The following is a 17,570-nucleotide window of genomic DNA, read 5'->3' on the forward strand; positions in this document are numbered from 1 at the left end:
ATTTTTCAGTATCGAGTGTTATCTACGAGCTCCCTTATATAACTTCCGTAACAAGTTATGTATACAACACGATATGTTGTATCGTGTACAATGGCGGTAATTTACGAACGGTACTTCTACGGACACTTCAGTATTGATTAACTTCCAAATCTCGCTGTCTCAATTTAGAATAAACTAAGGATCCTGACTAGGTCTATAAGCTATTTATAGATAATAATTTGATATAACAATTGGTTAATAAATCGGCTATATATGGTTAAAAAAACCTCTCGTTCAACGGAGCTGCAACTTTTAACACGTGGATTTGATACCCTTACCGATACTAAGTAATACCTACAAAATCTCTATCTAAATTAAACTTTAAACTAAGTGTCGTAATTAGGAATATAAAGCTACTCTAGAAAATAAGTTAATATGCCAATTTAAGGTAATAAAACAGAAAATAAATCAAAAAAACTTCTGTTCCATTAGCGGCAATAAGCTGCATCTGCACAAGATTTTGATACTGTTGCACATAAGAAACTGTATAAACTGGAGCACTGTAGCATTAAGGGCAAGTTGATATGGATACAGAGATTGTTAAGTGGAAGAATACAGAGTGATTATCAATAGGCAATGGTCTTTATAGACTGTTATTAGTGGAGTTCCCCAGAGTTCAGTAGTGGGCCCATTGTTGTTTGCAATATTTAAAAATATTATTGATAAAGGTATATCAGGCTTAATGTCTAAGTTTGCAGATGTTGGCAGAAGGGTTAACGAGAGTAATGACAGTATGCTACTACAACAAGATATAGAAAAATTAGGTCAATGGGCTGAGAAAACAGTTGAAGTTTAACATTTACATTTTAACTACCATTTAAAAACTACTATCTGTACAAGAAGCAAGTTTCCTACTTTTAGCCTGTTCGAAATCTAGTTTGGATTGATTAATAACTGCTTTGCAATTGTTGTGAGCTTTCATGTAAGCAGAAAATGAATCTGGAGATTTCAATATAGGCCAATTGTGATATGCAACATTCTTATCTTGAACAGCCTTAACACACTTAGTAGAAAACCAAGATTTAAATAAAGGATGAGATTTTAAGGTGAAGAGTGGAATAAAGGATTTCATCCCTACAAGAACAATTTCACTGACATCATTTGAGCAAATTCTGACATCGAAAGATTTGAAACAGTAATCTCACCAGAGAAAAGAAATCTTGCAGATCGCCCCATTTTGCATTCTTGTAATGCCAAACAACACAAGGTTAGGAATGGGTAAGACAGAAAGGCTCCATTGGAGAAGAGACCATCACCAAGTTGTGATCTCAGGTGCCTAGAGGAGCACTCACCTCGACCATATAATTAGAAGGGTTGTTTGTCACAAAAAGGTAAAGAGTGCTGATTGTGTGGTTAGAAATGTTTGGTATTCTGGTAGGTAAATGAACAATCCATTCGAGGTCATTAGTAATTGTAAATGCCTCAGCATCTTGACAAGCTGGTCTGTGTGGTTAGAAAAGGGAAGCCAGCTGGAGTCATCAACATTAAAATCACCAAAGAAAATTACATCACTGTTAAGAAACTTGGACTGGAGAAAGTAGTTTTAAAGAGAGGAAGTCAAACAATATCAAGTTATTAACAGAGTTAGGAGAGCAATAGAGGCAACAGATGAATTTGACAGAATAGGGCAGAGAAATTTTAAGCCAGAGAAGATCAAAAAGTGGATATTCCAAATTGCTTACTGAGTCTTTGACATGGAACATCAGAGAGGACATATGCACGTTCCACCTTCAAAGTGAAATGAATCGTACAGCAAATAATAATGAAAACAACTGAGATGAGCAGTGGTTGAACTGATAATTGGGACTGTGTCAGTAAAAACATGTGGGGTTTGGCAGACTGTAAGTGGAAATGGATATCATTGACACTGGAATTGAGATCACATATATTTGTAAAATAAATAAATAGGTGTTCGGGAGGTTTAGATCTTTTAGCAGATAAGTTGGTTTGATTAGTTTGACTAGTGTTTCTCAACCTGTTTGCCATGGCATATTGGTGTACCATGAGCATGCTTCAAGTGTGCTGCAGAAAATGAAAATAAAAAAAAAAAAATTAATAAATTTGTTTATTTATGCTATGCCATTCCAAGTTCCTTCCAGCAGTCAATGTGAAGTCATGTTTAATTCCTAGTACTAGATCTGTTCACCTGTCGATTCTTGGTACCAAGTTCACTTTTATTCACCTTTTGATTCCTAGTACTAGAATTGTTCACCTTTATTCGGCCATTCTTATCACTTGAGGGGTCTCTCCCAGGCACCCCGCAGTGCATTTTTCAGTTGTATATATGTGCATAAAGGAAAGAACTACAAATTAAGTGCAACTTGTAAGCAGCATACTCCAAAATTTCCTTTGTTTTTAAAGTACTTCTTTTGTTTTTATCTCTGAAACGTCATATTCAGTTAATTCGTATAGAACAGGTATTTTCAATTAACTGTATTAGTTTCTAGAAGTAACTTTAATTTTTTTTTTAGAAATTATTAGCAATGTATAAATATTTAGTGAAAGAAAATCAGAAGAGGTAACTTGATAATGAGCTTGGAGAAAATGACAAAAACAAGCAACCATCAATATCACAAAAGATGAAAACATGTAGTAAATATGATGATGGTTACTTAGCGATGAGATTTTCTTATACTGGTATCCAAGATTGTCCTCAACCTTTATGTGTGGTATATGGTTTAAAACTGTCGAATGAATCAATGGTGCCAAGTAAATTGCAGCATCATTTTTCTAAGAAAACACAAAAATTTATTGTTGAAAACTATGGAGTATTTTAAAAGACTGCAGGCCTCTACCAGAAAACAAGGCACAGAATTTTATAATATGGCTAAAATATCTGATAAAGTGCAAGAAGCCAGCTATTTAGTAGCCGAAATACATACAGAAATACAAACGTAACATAAAATGTTAGGAATGGAATTAACTAGCTAAATAGGCTGTGTGTGTGTGTGTGTGTGTGCCCAGATGACTAGGAGAGTACGTACATTTTCCAAAAACAGATATTTTTTGTGGTCTAGTTTTGATATAATTGACCATTTTAAACACTTGATCAAGTATAATTGTTAAATCAAGTACGACTGTCTTCGCTACTAGAACTTCTCTGTGTATAAAACAGTGTGTTCTAATAATATTTGAATTGTGTCTTTTTACTACGTTTACAATTCCTTTTAGTGCTCCTGTCATCGTGGGAGCATTAATTACCATAATATTTCATACTTTTGTAAATAATTATTCATTACTTCGAAAATATATTGGCCAGTTGTTCTTTCAGTGAGTTCTTTACAACATAAAAAATTATTAATGATTGTGTCATTTTCAATAAACCTGACAAATGCTAATAGAGAATGGCACTGGTTTCCATGGTTTAGAAGAAGAAAATACAGTAGAGCCACTGGAAGTGATAACTAAAATAAATTTATTAAGTTTTTAATACAACGAATAAGCTTTCGGGGTAACGAACCCCTTCCCTTACTTAGCAAGAAAGGTACATACATACAGAAATGTAAACATAACATAAAAATGTTAGGAATGGAATTAACTAAACTAAATAGGCTGTGCGTGCTCAGATGACTGGGAGAGCGTGTACACGAACGCAAGAGTGTTCAGTCACTTACTAGGTCAGATCAGGTGATTGTTGTTGGTTGTTGTTGCTGCCAGCGTCTGTTATGCTTCAAAACCACTGATTCCAAAATTGGGTGTAGCCTTGTACCTTTACTGCGATTTAAAACTTTGTGACAGCTGGATATATTTAGGGACTCTAACCATAGGCGGTGATAGTAGTGTCGAGATTGGTCGATCACCTCAATATTGGGCCTAGGGTTGAGGTCATCATGCTGAGTTGACAAAAAATGCTCTGCAATTGCAGAGCATTTTTTGTCAACTCAGCATGACATCAAGAGTGACATCAGCATGACATCAGAGTCACCCTTCATGTTCCACCTCGCGGAGCATTTTCAACTCAGCATGACCTCAACCCCATGTGCTCGACCAATGTGAGGTGATCGACCAATCTCAACACTACTAAGAGTCCTAGAGTACTACTAGGTTAGAGTCCCTACATATATCCAGCTGTCACAAAGTTTTAAATTACAGTAAAGGTACAAGGCTACACCCAATTTTGGAGTCAGTACTTTTGAAGCACAACAAACGATGGAAGCAATCCTAATCCCATATGTGGACCGCATACCAACAACAATCACCTGATCTGGCCTAGTAAGTGACTGAACGCTCTCCCGTTCGTGTACACACTCTCCCAGTCATTTGAGCACGTACAGCCTATTTAGTTTAGTTAATTCCATTCCTAACATTTTATGTTATGTTTGCATTTCTGCATGTATGTACCTTTCTTGCTAAGGAAGGGAAGGGGTTCGGTACCCTGAAAGCTTCTTCGTCGTATTAAAAACTTAATAAATTTTTAGTTACCGCTTCCACTGGCTCTACTGTATTTTCTTCTTATAAACCATGAAAACCAGTGCCACAGGTGTATTCTCTTAGCATTTGTCAGATTTATTGAAAACGACACAATTATTAATCATTTTTTATGTTGTAAAAAACTCACTGAAAGAACAACCGGCCAATATATTTTGGAAGTAATGAATAATTATTTACAAACACAACCGTGTATATTATGGACTATTATGGTATATTAGTGCTCCCGCGATGAGAGGAACACTAAAAGGATTTGTAAATGTAGTAAAAATATGCAATTCAAATATTATTAGAACACACTGTTTTATACACAGAGAAGTTCTAGTAGCGAAGACAATCGTACCTGATTTAACAGTTGTACTTTATCAAAAGGTAAAACTAGACCATAAAAAATTTTTGGAAAATTATGTGAGGAACTGGAGTCTCATCATTTTTCTTTAATAATGCATACTAAGGTTCGGTGGCTATCAAAAGGAAATGTACTATGCATATGTAAGTTGTATGAGGAAATGCTCATATTTTTTTTCACTGGAGCAAACAAAATTTTGTGATTATTTAAGCGATGAAATTTGATGCTGTAAATTAGCTTTTCTAGCAAATTTATTTGCACAGCTAAATAAATTAAATATCAGTATGAGAGGCTCAGAAGAAAATTTACTCACTTCTACTGACAAGTTGCTCGCTTTTAAAGAAAAGTTGAGTATATGGAAAAAATATGTAAATGAAAAAAAATTTAGAAATGTTTCCATTGACTACCAAAATGAATTATACTAAAATAATTACTGTAATAAGTGAAACAGAGCTGTTAAAGACAAAAATTGAGCATTATTTCCCATCCCTTGATACCAAAAAAATTTGTGGGCAAGAGACCCAATTGCAAAAAGAAATCTTACAATGTTAGAACTTAATTTGCAAGAAGAAGAATTAGCTGAGATCTGTAGTGACAAAATGCTAGAAATTCACTTTAATAACATTAATAAAATTAATATTAGCTAATTTTGGATCAAAATTCAAAATGAATTTCCATGAATTTCAGAAAAGGCAATTAGCATTTTATTGCATTTTTCCACTTCCTACTTGTGCAAAACAGGGTTTTTCACTTTAAATGAGATTAAACAAAAAAAAGAGAGAGAAAAAGTCAGCAGAAGAGGAGCTGAGAGTAAACCTATCCACAAAATATCCTTGTATTAAAAAATGTGTGCCTCCCATCAAACCCAACTGTCTCACTGATTAAAATTTTATAATTTTATATTTTTTTTTTTAGTTTTTATATAATTATGTTAATTTTTTTATATATTTTCTTTTAAATTTCATGTATTTCTTTTAAATAAATTCTTTTCTAAAAAATTCATGCAATTTGTGTATGTTCAAAAAAGAGACATTAAAAGCATTAAAAACAAATAATAAACGTATTATTAAATATACCCAACAGAAATAACTTACAGTTTGTGAATATACATATATAGAAGTAATATACAACTATTAAGAAGCAAAATAAACAAAAAAAGGAAAATAACAAAAGTTATCATATGTCTAATGCTCCAAAACATGCAGTGTAGCAGTAAAGAAAGCAAAAGGATATAAATAATTTGCGGTTGGTGAAATAAATAAAGTGTCTGTAAAAATGAAGAATACACACATTGCCTGAACTAAAAGAAGTTTAAGGGATAGTCGAAAGTGGAAGTGAAGTAGTGGTTAAATAGGTTTAAAAATTGGTTGAAAATTAAAATTCATATATAAAGTGGTTTTCACAAAGCTGATAAGGGGGATACTGTAGTCATTTTAAATAAAGCAGATTATAATAAAAAATTACAGGTCGTTATATCAGATAGTTCCACATACCAAGAGGTAGACTCTTCCGTGTTTTATAATGAAGTTAATCAATACAACAAATTACTTACTTTGTATCGCAAAAAGGATTACATTTCAATGGCACAACTAAAAGACAGAACTAATAATGTCCCTATTCTCTTTGGACAAGTAAAACTAGACAAACACAGACACCCTATTGGGCTTATACTATCATACTAAAAGTCTGCTTTTTCTGCCTTGTCGGTACATTTATATTCGATTATAAAACCTTTTTGGCAGGTATTAAAATATCGTATAAAGAATTATGATACCTTATATACAAATTTAAAAGACTAAAATTGGGGAAGGAGTTAAATTATTTTCCCTTGACGTAGTTTCATTATACACTAATGTTAAAGTAATATAAGATTGTGCAAGGCTCAAGGGGTAGAATTTTTTTCAGCCTGGTCTGTACTTGTTAACAGGAGAGACTGCTTCTACAGAGATGGGATACACTTAAATAGAAAGGGAGCAAGAATATTTACTGATGCTATCAAGGCAGTGTTAGGTGGGTCGGAAAACTGCTAGCTTGGGGGGATACAAGGACTAATAGATTAACAGTAGCCGCTGGCAGAGGTGAAAGTGATTCTTGCACTGCTTCTATTGGAATGAGCAAAAGCCTGAAAAAAAAGATGCAGGATATTTCAGAGACTGCAGGGAGTCATTGCGGTACAAGTAAACACATGGGTTGTGTTATGGTAGCTAAGAATAGAAACAGGTGCATGTATACTTGCGTGTACACCAATGCTAGGAGTTTGGTAAATAAATTTGATGAATTTTAGGTATTGCTCAAAGCATCAAAGGCAGATATTGTTGGGATATCAGAGACGTGGTGTCATACAGATATAAGCAATGCAGAACTGGAATTTGTACAACGTCTAAGGAAAGGACAGACAGGATACGAAGGGAGTACAACGTCTAGAGAAAGGACAGACAGGATAGGAAGGGAGAAGGGGTTATGCTATTAGTTAAGAAACACATAAAATCTAAGGAAGTGAAGCCAGTCGACATCATTGGACACTGCAGTGTCGAGTCAGTTTGGTGTGACATAAGCATTGGGGGATCAAAATTGGGAGTAGGAATGTGATATAGGCCTAATGACTCTGATGAGTATAATAAGAAACTGTACAGGGAAATAGAGTGGGCCAGTAAATCAGAGTGTCTTATAATGGGGGATTTTAATTGACCAGATATTGACTGGAATTTGTGGGTTGGTCACTCACACATTAGCAAAACTTTTGTGGATTTATTAGATGATTGTTTTCTACATCAGTATGTTCGGGAGGCAGGGAGTAACACTCTTCATCTAATTATCAGTAGTAATTCTTCATGCATTAAGAAACTGCAGATAAAGGAACCACCAGGTGGCAATGATCACAGTGTGCTGAAGTGGGATTTACTCAAAGAGGTAAATACCATCAGGGGTAAAAGGAAGAGTTTTTACTTTTGTGAAGGCGACTACGATGTTGCGAGACAGTATTTAAATTCTATACGGTGGGACCAACTGATGATGTTACAAACAGCAAATTCAAAATGGGAAGCATTCAAAGAACTTATCTTGGAAGCTACTAAGCTTTACATACCAACTAAGAAATATTGTTCAAGGTTTAGGCCTAAATGGATGTCAGATGAACTAATGAGACATATGGCAGAGAAGAAAAATGCATGGGATACATATAAATTAACACGTGACACAGAAGCCTATGATAGATACAAGTTGATCTGTAACCAAGTTACAAAGGAGGTTAGGCAGGCGAAGGCAGATTACGAGAAATCTTTGGCAAAGGATACAAAAAAAAAAAAAAACAGCAAAGAGTTCTATACTTATGTAAACTCTAGAAGGAAGGGGATGAATCGGATTGGTCCACTTGATATCGATGGTTCAACAGTTGATGATCCTGCTCAGGTAGCTAACAATCTAAATGAATATTTTGCATCGACATTCACACATGAGGAGTTATTCAGCGAGAGAAATGCCAGAGGTGTATTCAACTCTGGCAGTAAGCTAGATAATCTTGTAATAACTGAGAGTAAAGTGCAGGGGAAATTGTTGAAGATAAACACAAGAAAGGTACCTGGGGTGGATGGGATATATCCAGTTATATTAAGGGAGGCAGCAAAGGAAGTAAGCAAACCCTTAGCCATAATTATGAGAGCTTCCCTGGACTCAGGGGAGGTACCCATAGACTGGAGATGTGCAAATGTGATCCTAATTCAACAAAGGAGGATCAAAGGCTGACACAAGTAATTATAGACCTGTGAGTTTAACTTCTGTTCCAGAAAAATTAATGGAGGCACTGGTTAAAGAAGCACTGCAGGATCATCTAGACAAGACTTCAGTTATAGCTTGGACACAACAAGGTTTTGTTAAGGGGGAAGTCTTGCCTGACCAATTTGACTGGATACTATGATGCAGTCACAAAAGAACTGGATGCAGGAATAACTTTGATATTATATGCTTGGATCTTAGAAAGGTTTTTGATACTTTTGCACAAATTGGAGCAGTGTGGCATTGGAGGCAAATTGCTGCTATGGATAAAGGGGTGGTTGAGGGGGGAGAAGCCAGAGAGTGGTAATCAATGGACATTGCACATCGTGGACTAATGTTGTTAGTGGAGTCCCTCGGGGTTCAGTGTTTTGTCCATTATTGTTTTCTGTATTTATGAATAATATTGATGATGGTATATCAAGCTTAATGTACAAGTTGGCAGACGATACAAAGGTTGGCAGGGTTGTTAAGGACACTACTAACGCTATGCTGCTGCAACAGCATCTGGAAAAGTTGAGCAGATGGGCTGAGAGGTGGCAAATGCAGTTTAACATTGACAAATGTAAAGTACTATATATGGGAAACAGCAACCCAGAGAAACGTATCAACTCTGTGGTACTACACTGACAGTGGTAGAGAATGAAAAGGACCTGGGGGGTAATTGTGCAGGCAGATATGAAGTTCTCTGATCAGTGCAGACGGGCTGCAAGAGTAGCTCATAGTGTCTTGTCAATGATATATAGGAATTTTTCTAGCAGGGATAAGGAGGTGATTATTCCCTTGTATAAGGCAATGGTCAGGCCACACCTTGAGTACTGTATACAGGTCTGGAGGCCTTATTTCAAGAAGGATGTAGAGCTGCTGGAACGAGTTCAGAGAAGGGCAACAAGATTAGTGAATGGAACAAAGGGTTGCTCTTACGAAGAAAGGCTTAAGTTTTGCAAATTACAGTGTCTGGAAACTAGGCACCGACAACGTTATTTGATAGAGGTGTATGAAGCCTTGAATGGTTTGAGCATGCTCAATGCTGATGGGATTCTTCCTCTTGCTCAGAATAATCACCTGAGAGGGCATAAATTCAAATTGAGGAAAGACAGATGCAGGATAGATGTGCGGAAATTTGCCTTTAGCCAGCAGGTAGTTGGAACAAACTTCCATCCCTTGTTATGGAAGTTGATAGTCTAAATAAATTTAAGGCTCAGCCGGACAGGTATTTCGAACGAACGGAGGGGTGAAGTAGTTCTTTTTTTTGGCTGATGCTGCATAAGCTTGCTTTCTTGCATCATATGCCTCTACTAATGCTAATGCTATGCACTGGATGTAATTTGGGATTTATAAAATAATAACGCTATTAGCATTAACAGTACGAAGTTTCCCAAAAAACTTTCAATGTGGTTGAAAATTAAAATTCAAATATAAATTAGTGAAATTTGATCGAAAAAGTGATGACAAGAAAATGGTATAGGGCAGGCGTGGCCAATACGTGATCGCGTATTTAATTTCGGTTGATCATGACGAAATTTAAATATACACTCATCCCTTGATTTGTGCAATGAAATTTTTGAGATGGTAGATCGCGGCACATTCTGAAGGAAAAAAGTAGATCACATCACAAATTAAGATGGCCACTCCTGGTATAGGGAATGGTAAAATTCTTGGGGTGGAGAAGGGGAGAAAAATATGGTCAAAAGAAGGCAAAAATAGCAATGGGATTGAGGATAGACGGAGTGTTCATATCACCCTCATATTATACTAATTGTTTTACGAACGGGAAAAAGACAGTATAAAGATAAAAAAGTGGAGAAAAAGTTATAAAGTCATCACTTTTTCGATGAAATTTCACTGCTTTATATTTGAATTTAATTTTCAACCACATTAATTTAATTACCTAGCACCCCTTCCGCATTTCACATACATTTGTATTATATTTCACACTACACTTTTGTTAATTTGCATTTATTTTGAAGTACATTATTAACTTAATTTTTACACTGCGTAGGGACTACCTTGTCTATTAGTACAGTGGAATCTGGTTATTTGGGTCACCGGTTAATCGGGACAGCCGTTTATTTGGGGCAAATCCTAAAAAACAGAACTCAATCGAGAAAATAGCCAGGGTTTACTTTGCTTAATTGGGACAAAATGCAGTTTAATCGGGGCAGGAGACCGCAGCACTGAAGATTACCCTACGATTGTCTCCGACCGTACCACGTAGTTTGGTCGGATTTCGGGAGGTCACAACCATAAAACAATTAGCAGTCACCTGTTTATTGGGCTTTTCTGTTAGTGAAATCTATCATAAACTAATAGTAAACTCGATCTTATTGAATTTGCGATAATACCAATAGCTGGAATTCTGTGGGTTATTATGGTACAATGTGTTTACACTTCTATGGAATCTTCAATCATATAAAAAAAAATAATTTTCAGAATCTTCTCTTCATTCCTATTTTTAAAGCTTCGTTATTTGTTACTCCGTTCTCACTTGCGCGTATCGTGTTACTTGCAATTTGTGTGTGCCGTGTTTTTTGTTATTGATTGCTTATCTTTTTACTGTTTTAAATATTAACCCCCACCCACAAATGACATTGAACAGAAATGTCAACTAGTTTAGTTAATATGTACATATTACAGTATGAATTAATTATTCCGATTATCACGTATATTCTTCCAATTTTCACGTATCATTTAATTTTGTTAATTGGTAAGGTAATAAAGGGTAAATTTGATAAAATTTATCTTTGCTTTTATAGCCTGTGGATAATATTCCTCCTATTTTCGCTAATTAGAATCACGGTTTAATAGAATTAAAATTCAATTCACAAACGTGATCACAATGACCGGCGCTTACTGCACATCGTATAGTGAATGGTGCATTAGCATTAGTAGAGGCATTTGATGCAAGAAAGCAAGCTTATGCAGCATCAGCCAAAAAAAAAAAAAAAAAACCACTTCCACTTCACCCCTCTGTTCGTTCAAAATACCTGTCCAGCTGAGCCTTAAACTTATTTAGGCTATCAACCTCCACCACAAGGGATGGAAGTCTGTTCCACCAACCAACCACCCGCTGGCTAAAGGCAAATTTCCGCACGTCTATCCTACATCTGTCTTTCCTCAATTTGAATTTATGCCCTCTCAGGTGATTTTTCTGAGCTAGAGGAAGAATCCCATCAGCATTGAGCATGCTTAAACCATTCAAGGCTTTATACACCTCTATCAGATCACCTCGCTGGTGCCTAGTCTCCAGACACTGTAATTTGCAAAACTTAAGCCTTTCTTCGTAAGAGCACCCCTTTGTTCCATTCACTAATCTTGTTGCCCTTCTCTGTACTCGTTCCAGCAGCTCTACATCCTTCTTGAAATGAGGCCTCCAGACCTGTATACAGTACTCTAGGTGTGGCCTGACCATTGCCTTATACAATGGAATAATCACCTCCTTATCCCTGCTGGAAAAATTCCTGTATATCATTGACAATACTCCATGAGCTACTCTTGCAGCCTGTCTGCACTGCTCAGAGAACTTCATATCTGCCTGCACAACCACCCCCAAGTCCCTTTCATTCTCTACCACTGTCAGTGTAGTACCACAGAGTTGATACGTTGCTCTGGGGTTGCTGTTTCCCATGTGTAGTACTTTACATTTGTCAATGTTAAACTTCATTTGCCACCTCTCAGCCCATCTGCTCAACCTTTCCAGATCCTGTTGCAGCAGCATAGTGTCATTAGTGTCCTTGACAACCCTGCCAACCTTTGTATCGTCTGCACACTTGGACATTAAGCTTGATATACCATCATCAATATCATTTATAAATACAGAAAACAATAATGGACCCAACACTGAGCCCTGAGGGACTCCACTAATAACATTAGTCCACGATGAGCAGTGTCCATTGATTACCACTCTCTGTCTTCTCCCCCTCAACCACCCCTTTATCCATAGCAGCAATTTGCCTCCAATGTCACACTGCTCCAATTTGTGTAGCAGTCTTCCATGTGCAACAGTATCAAAAGCCTTTCTAAGATCCAAGTATATAATATCAAAGTTATTCCCTGCATCCAGTTCTTTTGTACTATGGTGACTCCATCGTAACGTGATTTGATTGAACAGTGAACCAATTGTAAAGGGGGGAAGTACACTGTATTTTTAACTATTTACGTGAAACTTCGGATAATTGGGGCAGCCACTTAATCGGGCCAAAATGCACTAGTCCCGATGTGTCCCAAATAACCGGAATCGATTGTATTACGATAAAGGCTACATATTTGCTCCCCCCCCCCCACACACACTTTTTTTTCTAATATTACAGACAAGTTTGGAAATGCAGTGCCTGATACATGGTCAGGAGTAGTCCCCTGATGAATTTCCTGGCTATGTATCATATTTTTTTCATTTACTGTATTCAGATTTTGCATATTTGCCATCCCCTGATTTTACCTCTTGCTAAAATTGCCCTCCCATATCTGAATACAGTGTTATTTACTTATTTCTTTATTATTATTTTTTACTTTTATTTTTTGTACAAATTTTGGTGTATATTTTTGTATATTACTTACTTCCTCAGTCCGTTCATTTTTGTACTAGGTTTTTCAAATTCTTTCACCTGTTTAACTACTACTTCACTTTCACTCTCTCTCTCTCTCTCTCTCTCTCTCTCTCTCTCTCTCTCTCTCTCTCACACACACACACACACACTATATATGCGTATAATAGTGATTGTAGTGTGTCGCAAAATTTTAGCATCTTGAAAAGTTTACCGCAACAACAAAAAGGTTGACTATTCATGGAGTATTTAATAGTAAAAAAAAAGTATTGCTATATGAAGTATTGAAGTTTTTGGATATGGTGTACACATAGTAAGAATATACCCAGGTCCTTGACATAACGTGGCCTCGACAATGGCCCCCTTCACGTATATAGTACTCTGACTCCCTCCAGTCAATCTCGCAGAGTAGAGGCAGCAATATTATACACAAGCTGATCCAGAAGCCTCCTGAAGAGGTACCAACAGGTTCAGTCCTGTGAACTATTTAGTGGCCAGCCACAAAAACACAACTTTAGAGCTGTACTCTCAAAATATAAGCAATATTGGATCTTGCCATTATGTTCATCATAACCTCAAAAGACAAATTATGCTGCATGATTGGGGGGGGGGGGGGTGCCAGAGCTTTGCTCTGGTGACTAAACATGGCTTCTACTGCTTCAAGCTTCCAATAACTAAAGTGGTGGTATTGCACCGGTTGATGAGAGTTATCTATCATCTAGTATAGCCTGGTAACAGAGGGGCAGCATTCCTCTGTGTGATATGGGAACCACACCTCAACCCCACTTGTTGTCTTCACCTCCAGTATACTAGGTGCCATATTTCAGGATTTGCACATGGGGATTATGCCTATGGTTACTATTAGTCCCACCATCGTGTAGGTGCATAAGATTTGTTTATCATAGTGACTGACAGACTTCACCAAAGTTTGGTCCATGCTTGAGTGTCCCTGAATATTAGGCAGCAAGCCCAGCTCGACATACCTGAGAAAATCTCCGTGACATCCTCGAGGACTAAATCTTCCATGATCTGTTTCAAAAATACAGACTATTTTAAAAACTTTAATTTAAGTGAAATAAAGCTATATAAAACAGAAAATGAGTACTTTGTTGGCTTTGGCTGGGTTTTTCTCTCTTTTGGCAGTTCTTCTTGTTCTTTTTTAAATATCCTGGGGATAATATCTGCAAAAGGATTGGAGAGGACCTATAAATTCATAAAGGATCAGAATAAAGTTTTAACACATAACTAGTAAGGCTGTAAATTTCATTTTAAAATCTTATTATTAAAATTATAACAAGATTTCCCAATATTTATGAAAAATTCTGAGAGAAAATATTTGAAGTTGATTTTATCAATATACAAATCCTATGTGATACTAATCTCACATGGTGGCCACTCTCTGTAGCGTGGTAGTTTTTAAGTATTTTATCATGATCTCCAGGGTTTATCCTCATGAATTATTATGGGTTTTTAAGTCTGCACAACATGCAAATTACCTACGAACTCATACAGACATAATACACAATGGTACAATATACGCAAGTTGCTGATGTGCCTAAAAGTAAAAATAAAATATCTCACTGACAGTCCCATATCGAAACAATGGCCAGAAGATCTGTGACAAAAGGATTTATAATAGAAAAACCAGGTTTACCCACTGCAGATTCTTGCTTAACTTCCAAAGTAGGTGTTACATTTTTCACTTATCTGGGAAACAACTAAAGAAAACTGAAATGCCAGTTATTTTTCAAGCTTTCAAAGAATTAATGCTTACACAACTTTGTACTACCAGTTCACTACATTATCACCATTAGCATTAGTAGAGGCATATGACGCAAGGAAGCAAGCTTATGCAGCATCAGCCAAAGGAAAAAAAAAAAAAACCACTTCCATTTCACCCCTCTGTTCATTTGAAATACCTGTCCAGCTGAGCTTTAAATTTATTTAGGCTATCAACTTCCACAACAAGGGATGATGGAAGTCTGTTCCACCAACCAACCAACTACCCGCTGGCTAAAGGCAAATTTCCGCACATCTATCCTACATCTGTCTTTCCTCAATCTGAATTTATGCCCTCTCAGGTGATTATTCTGAGCAAGAGGAAGAATCCCATCAGCACTGGGCATGCTCAAACCATTCAAGGCTTTATACACCTCTATCAGATCACCTCGCCGGTGCCTAGTCTCCAGACACTGCAATTTGCAAAACTTAAGCCTTTCTTCGTAAGAGCAACCCTTTGTTCCATTCACTAACCTTGTTGACCTTCTCTGTACTTGTTCCAGCAGCTCTACCAGCTCTACATTCTTCTTGATGTTGTTGTTGTTAGGTTTTTAGGAGCATTAGCAACTAAGGCCATATTGCTCCTGGGATAGGCGATGGTCATTTCCTGACCTTTCCGCATCCTCCGTATTTTGGTGGTCATGGGCTCGAACCCCGGTCTGATCAATAAGCGTGTGCTACTCACTGCTGCTCCTGCCCACCTGGCTGTGGAGGCAGCACATCCTTCTTGAAGGATGTGAGGCAATGGTTCTTGTGTAAGGACCATTGCCTTATACAAGGGAATAATCACCTCCTTGTTCCTGCTAGAAAAATTCCTGTATATCATTAACAAGACACCACAAGCTACTCTTGCAGCCTGTCTGCACTGTTCAGAGAATTTCATATCTGCCTGCACAATAACCCCCAAGTCCCTTTCATTCTCTACCACTGTCAGTGTAGTACCACAGAGTTGATACGTCACTCTGGGGTTGTTGCTTCCCATATGTAGTACTTTACATTTGTCAATGTTAAACTTCATTTGCCACCTCTCAGCCCATATCTGCTCAACCTTTCCAGATCCTGTTGCAGCAGCATAGCATCAGTAGTGTCCTTAACAACCCTGCCAACCTTTGTATCGTCTGCAAACTTGGACATTAAGCTTGATATACCATCATCAATATCATTTATAAATACAGAAAACAATAATGGATCCAACACTGAACCCTGAGGGGACTCCACTAATAACATTAGTCCACGATGTGCAGTGTCCATTGATTACCACTCTGTCTTCTCACCCTCAACCATCCCTTTATCCATAGCAGCAATTTGCCTCCAATGCCACACTGCTCCAATTTGTGCAGCAGTCTTCCATGTGCAACAGTATCAAAAGCCTTTCTAAGATCCAAATATATAATATCAAAGTTATTCTCTGCATCCAGTTCTTTTGTGACTGCATCATGGTATGCAATCAAATTGGTCAGGCAAGACTTTCCCTTAACAAAACCATGCTGTGTCCAAGCTATCACTGAAGTCTTGTCTAGATGATCCTATAGCGCTTCTTTAACCAGTGCTTCCATTAATTTTCCTGGAACAGAAGTTAAACTCACAGGTCTATAATTACTTGTGATTCATGTTCACTACATTATGTTTAATCTTTTTTGATCAAATAGAGTTAATAACATTTATCATCTCCAAATGTGATGCTAACAATTATTACTATGATTATTAATGATAATTTGATTCAAAAAATGTGCAGACTTAGAATTGACATAAGCATAATTATCTGTATCCAAGAAGAACCATCCTCACTTCCTTGATTTGTTAAAGGAGTAGCTTTCATTTTTTTTGAAAGATCAGCTCACACTGATGAACGTTCTGTTACATTTGAGTTGAAGAAAATGTTCCAGGTATGATTTATCTGCCAGTATTTATTCTACTCTGATATAGAAGATGTTTAATCTTAGATAGTCATAATTATGTTTCACTGTTGTATGGGCAGGTTCATTTCCAAAACCATGATCTGAAAACTATGCTATTTTGATTAATGGTAACCTTATCAATAAAAACAAATTTAATTTTTTTGAAATTCATTCAATATAAAAATGCACTTTTTCCATGCCGCTTAGCAACTTACAGTAAAATTTCTGATGTGTCTAGAAGTGAAGTAAACTTCGTCTTAAAGGGTTCCCCAAGTATCTGATGTAGTATTGTGGTATTGGAACATGAAAAATGTTTCACCCATTGCCTTAATTTAAATAAATATCAGCTTATTGATTCACATAAATAAAATTAAAATTCTCAAAAGGAGTCTATTCTTATATAGCCAAGGGGCTAGAGCAGCTTACACAGCCATCAACAATTATAAATATAAAGAGGATATATATATGTGAAATAAGTACATTGGGTTAAAAAGTGGCAATGGAGAGATAAAAATAAAAAACAAAAATAACGATGATATGGCAAATGCACTTGAGCACGCAAGGCAGCAGCAAAGGATAGTAAAGTTTATATATGCCAGGTGGAATTAATAGGTCTGTTTAAAAAAAAAAAAGTGTGAAGATGGAATAGTAAATTACACAAAATGCCAAAACTAATAGAAGGATAGCAGAAAAAGGAAGTATTGTAGATGTGAAAAAGAGAAAATCCTGTTTATTATAATGAATTAAGCAAAATTATAGGCCAAA

General features: G+C 36.5%; 1 protein-coding gene across 1 annotated transcript in view; it reads right to left on the reverse strand.

Moving 5' to 3' along the window:
- LOC150089109 (spliceosome-associated protein CWC27 homolog) overlaps positions 1-17,570 on the reverse strand; it is a 334,415-nt gene that overhangs the window by 191,958 nt on the left and 124,887 nt on the right. The window contains exon 5 of the mRNA XM_090390329.1: positions 14,234-14,331. Coding sequence (XP_090246455.1) covers positions 14,234-14,331 — 98 coding nt within the window. The remainder of the gene's footprint in view (positions 1-14,233; positions 14,332-17,570) is intronic.

Source organism: Mastigoproctus giganteus, chromosome 2, assembly GCF_048544385.1.
Source record: "Mastigoproctus giganteus isolate SK-2022 chromosome 2, ASM4854438v1, whole genome shotgun sequence".
NCBI classification, from domain to species: Eukaryota; Metazoa; Arthropoda; class Arachnida; order Uropygi; family Thelyphonidae; genus Mastigoproctus; species Mastigoproctus giganteus.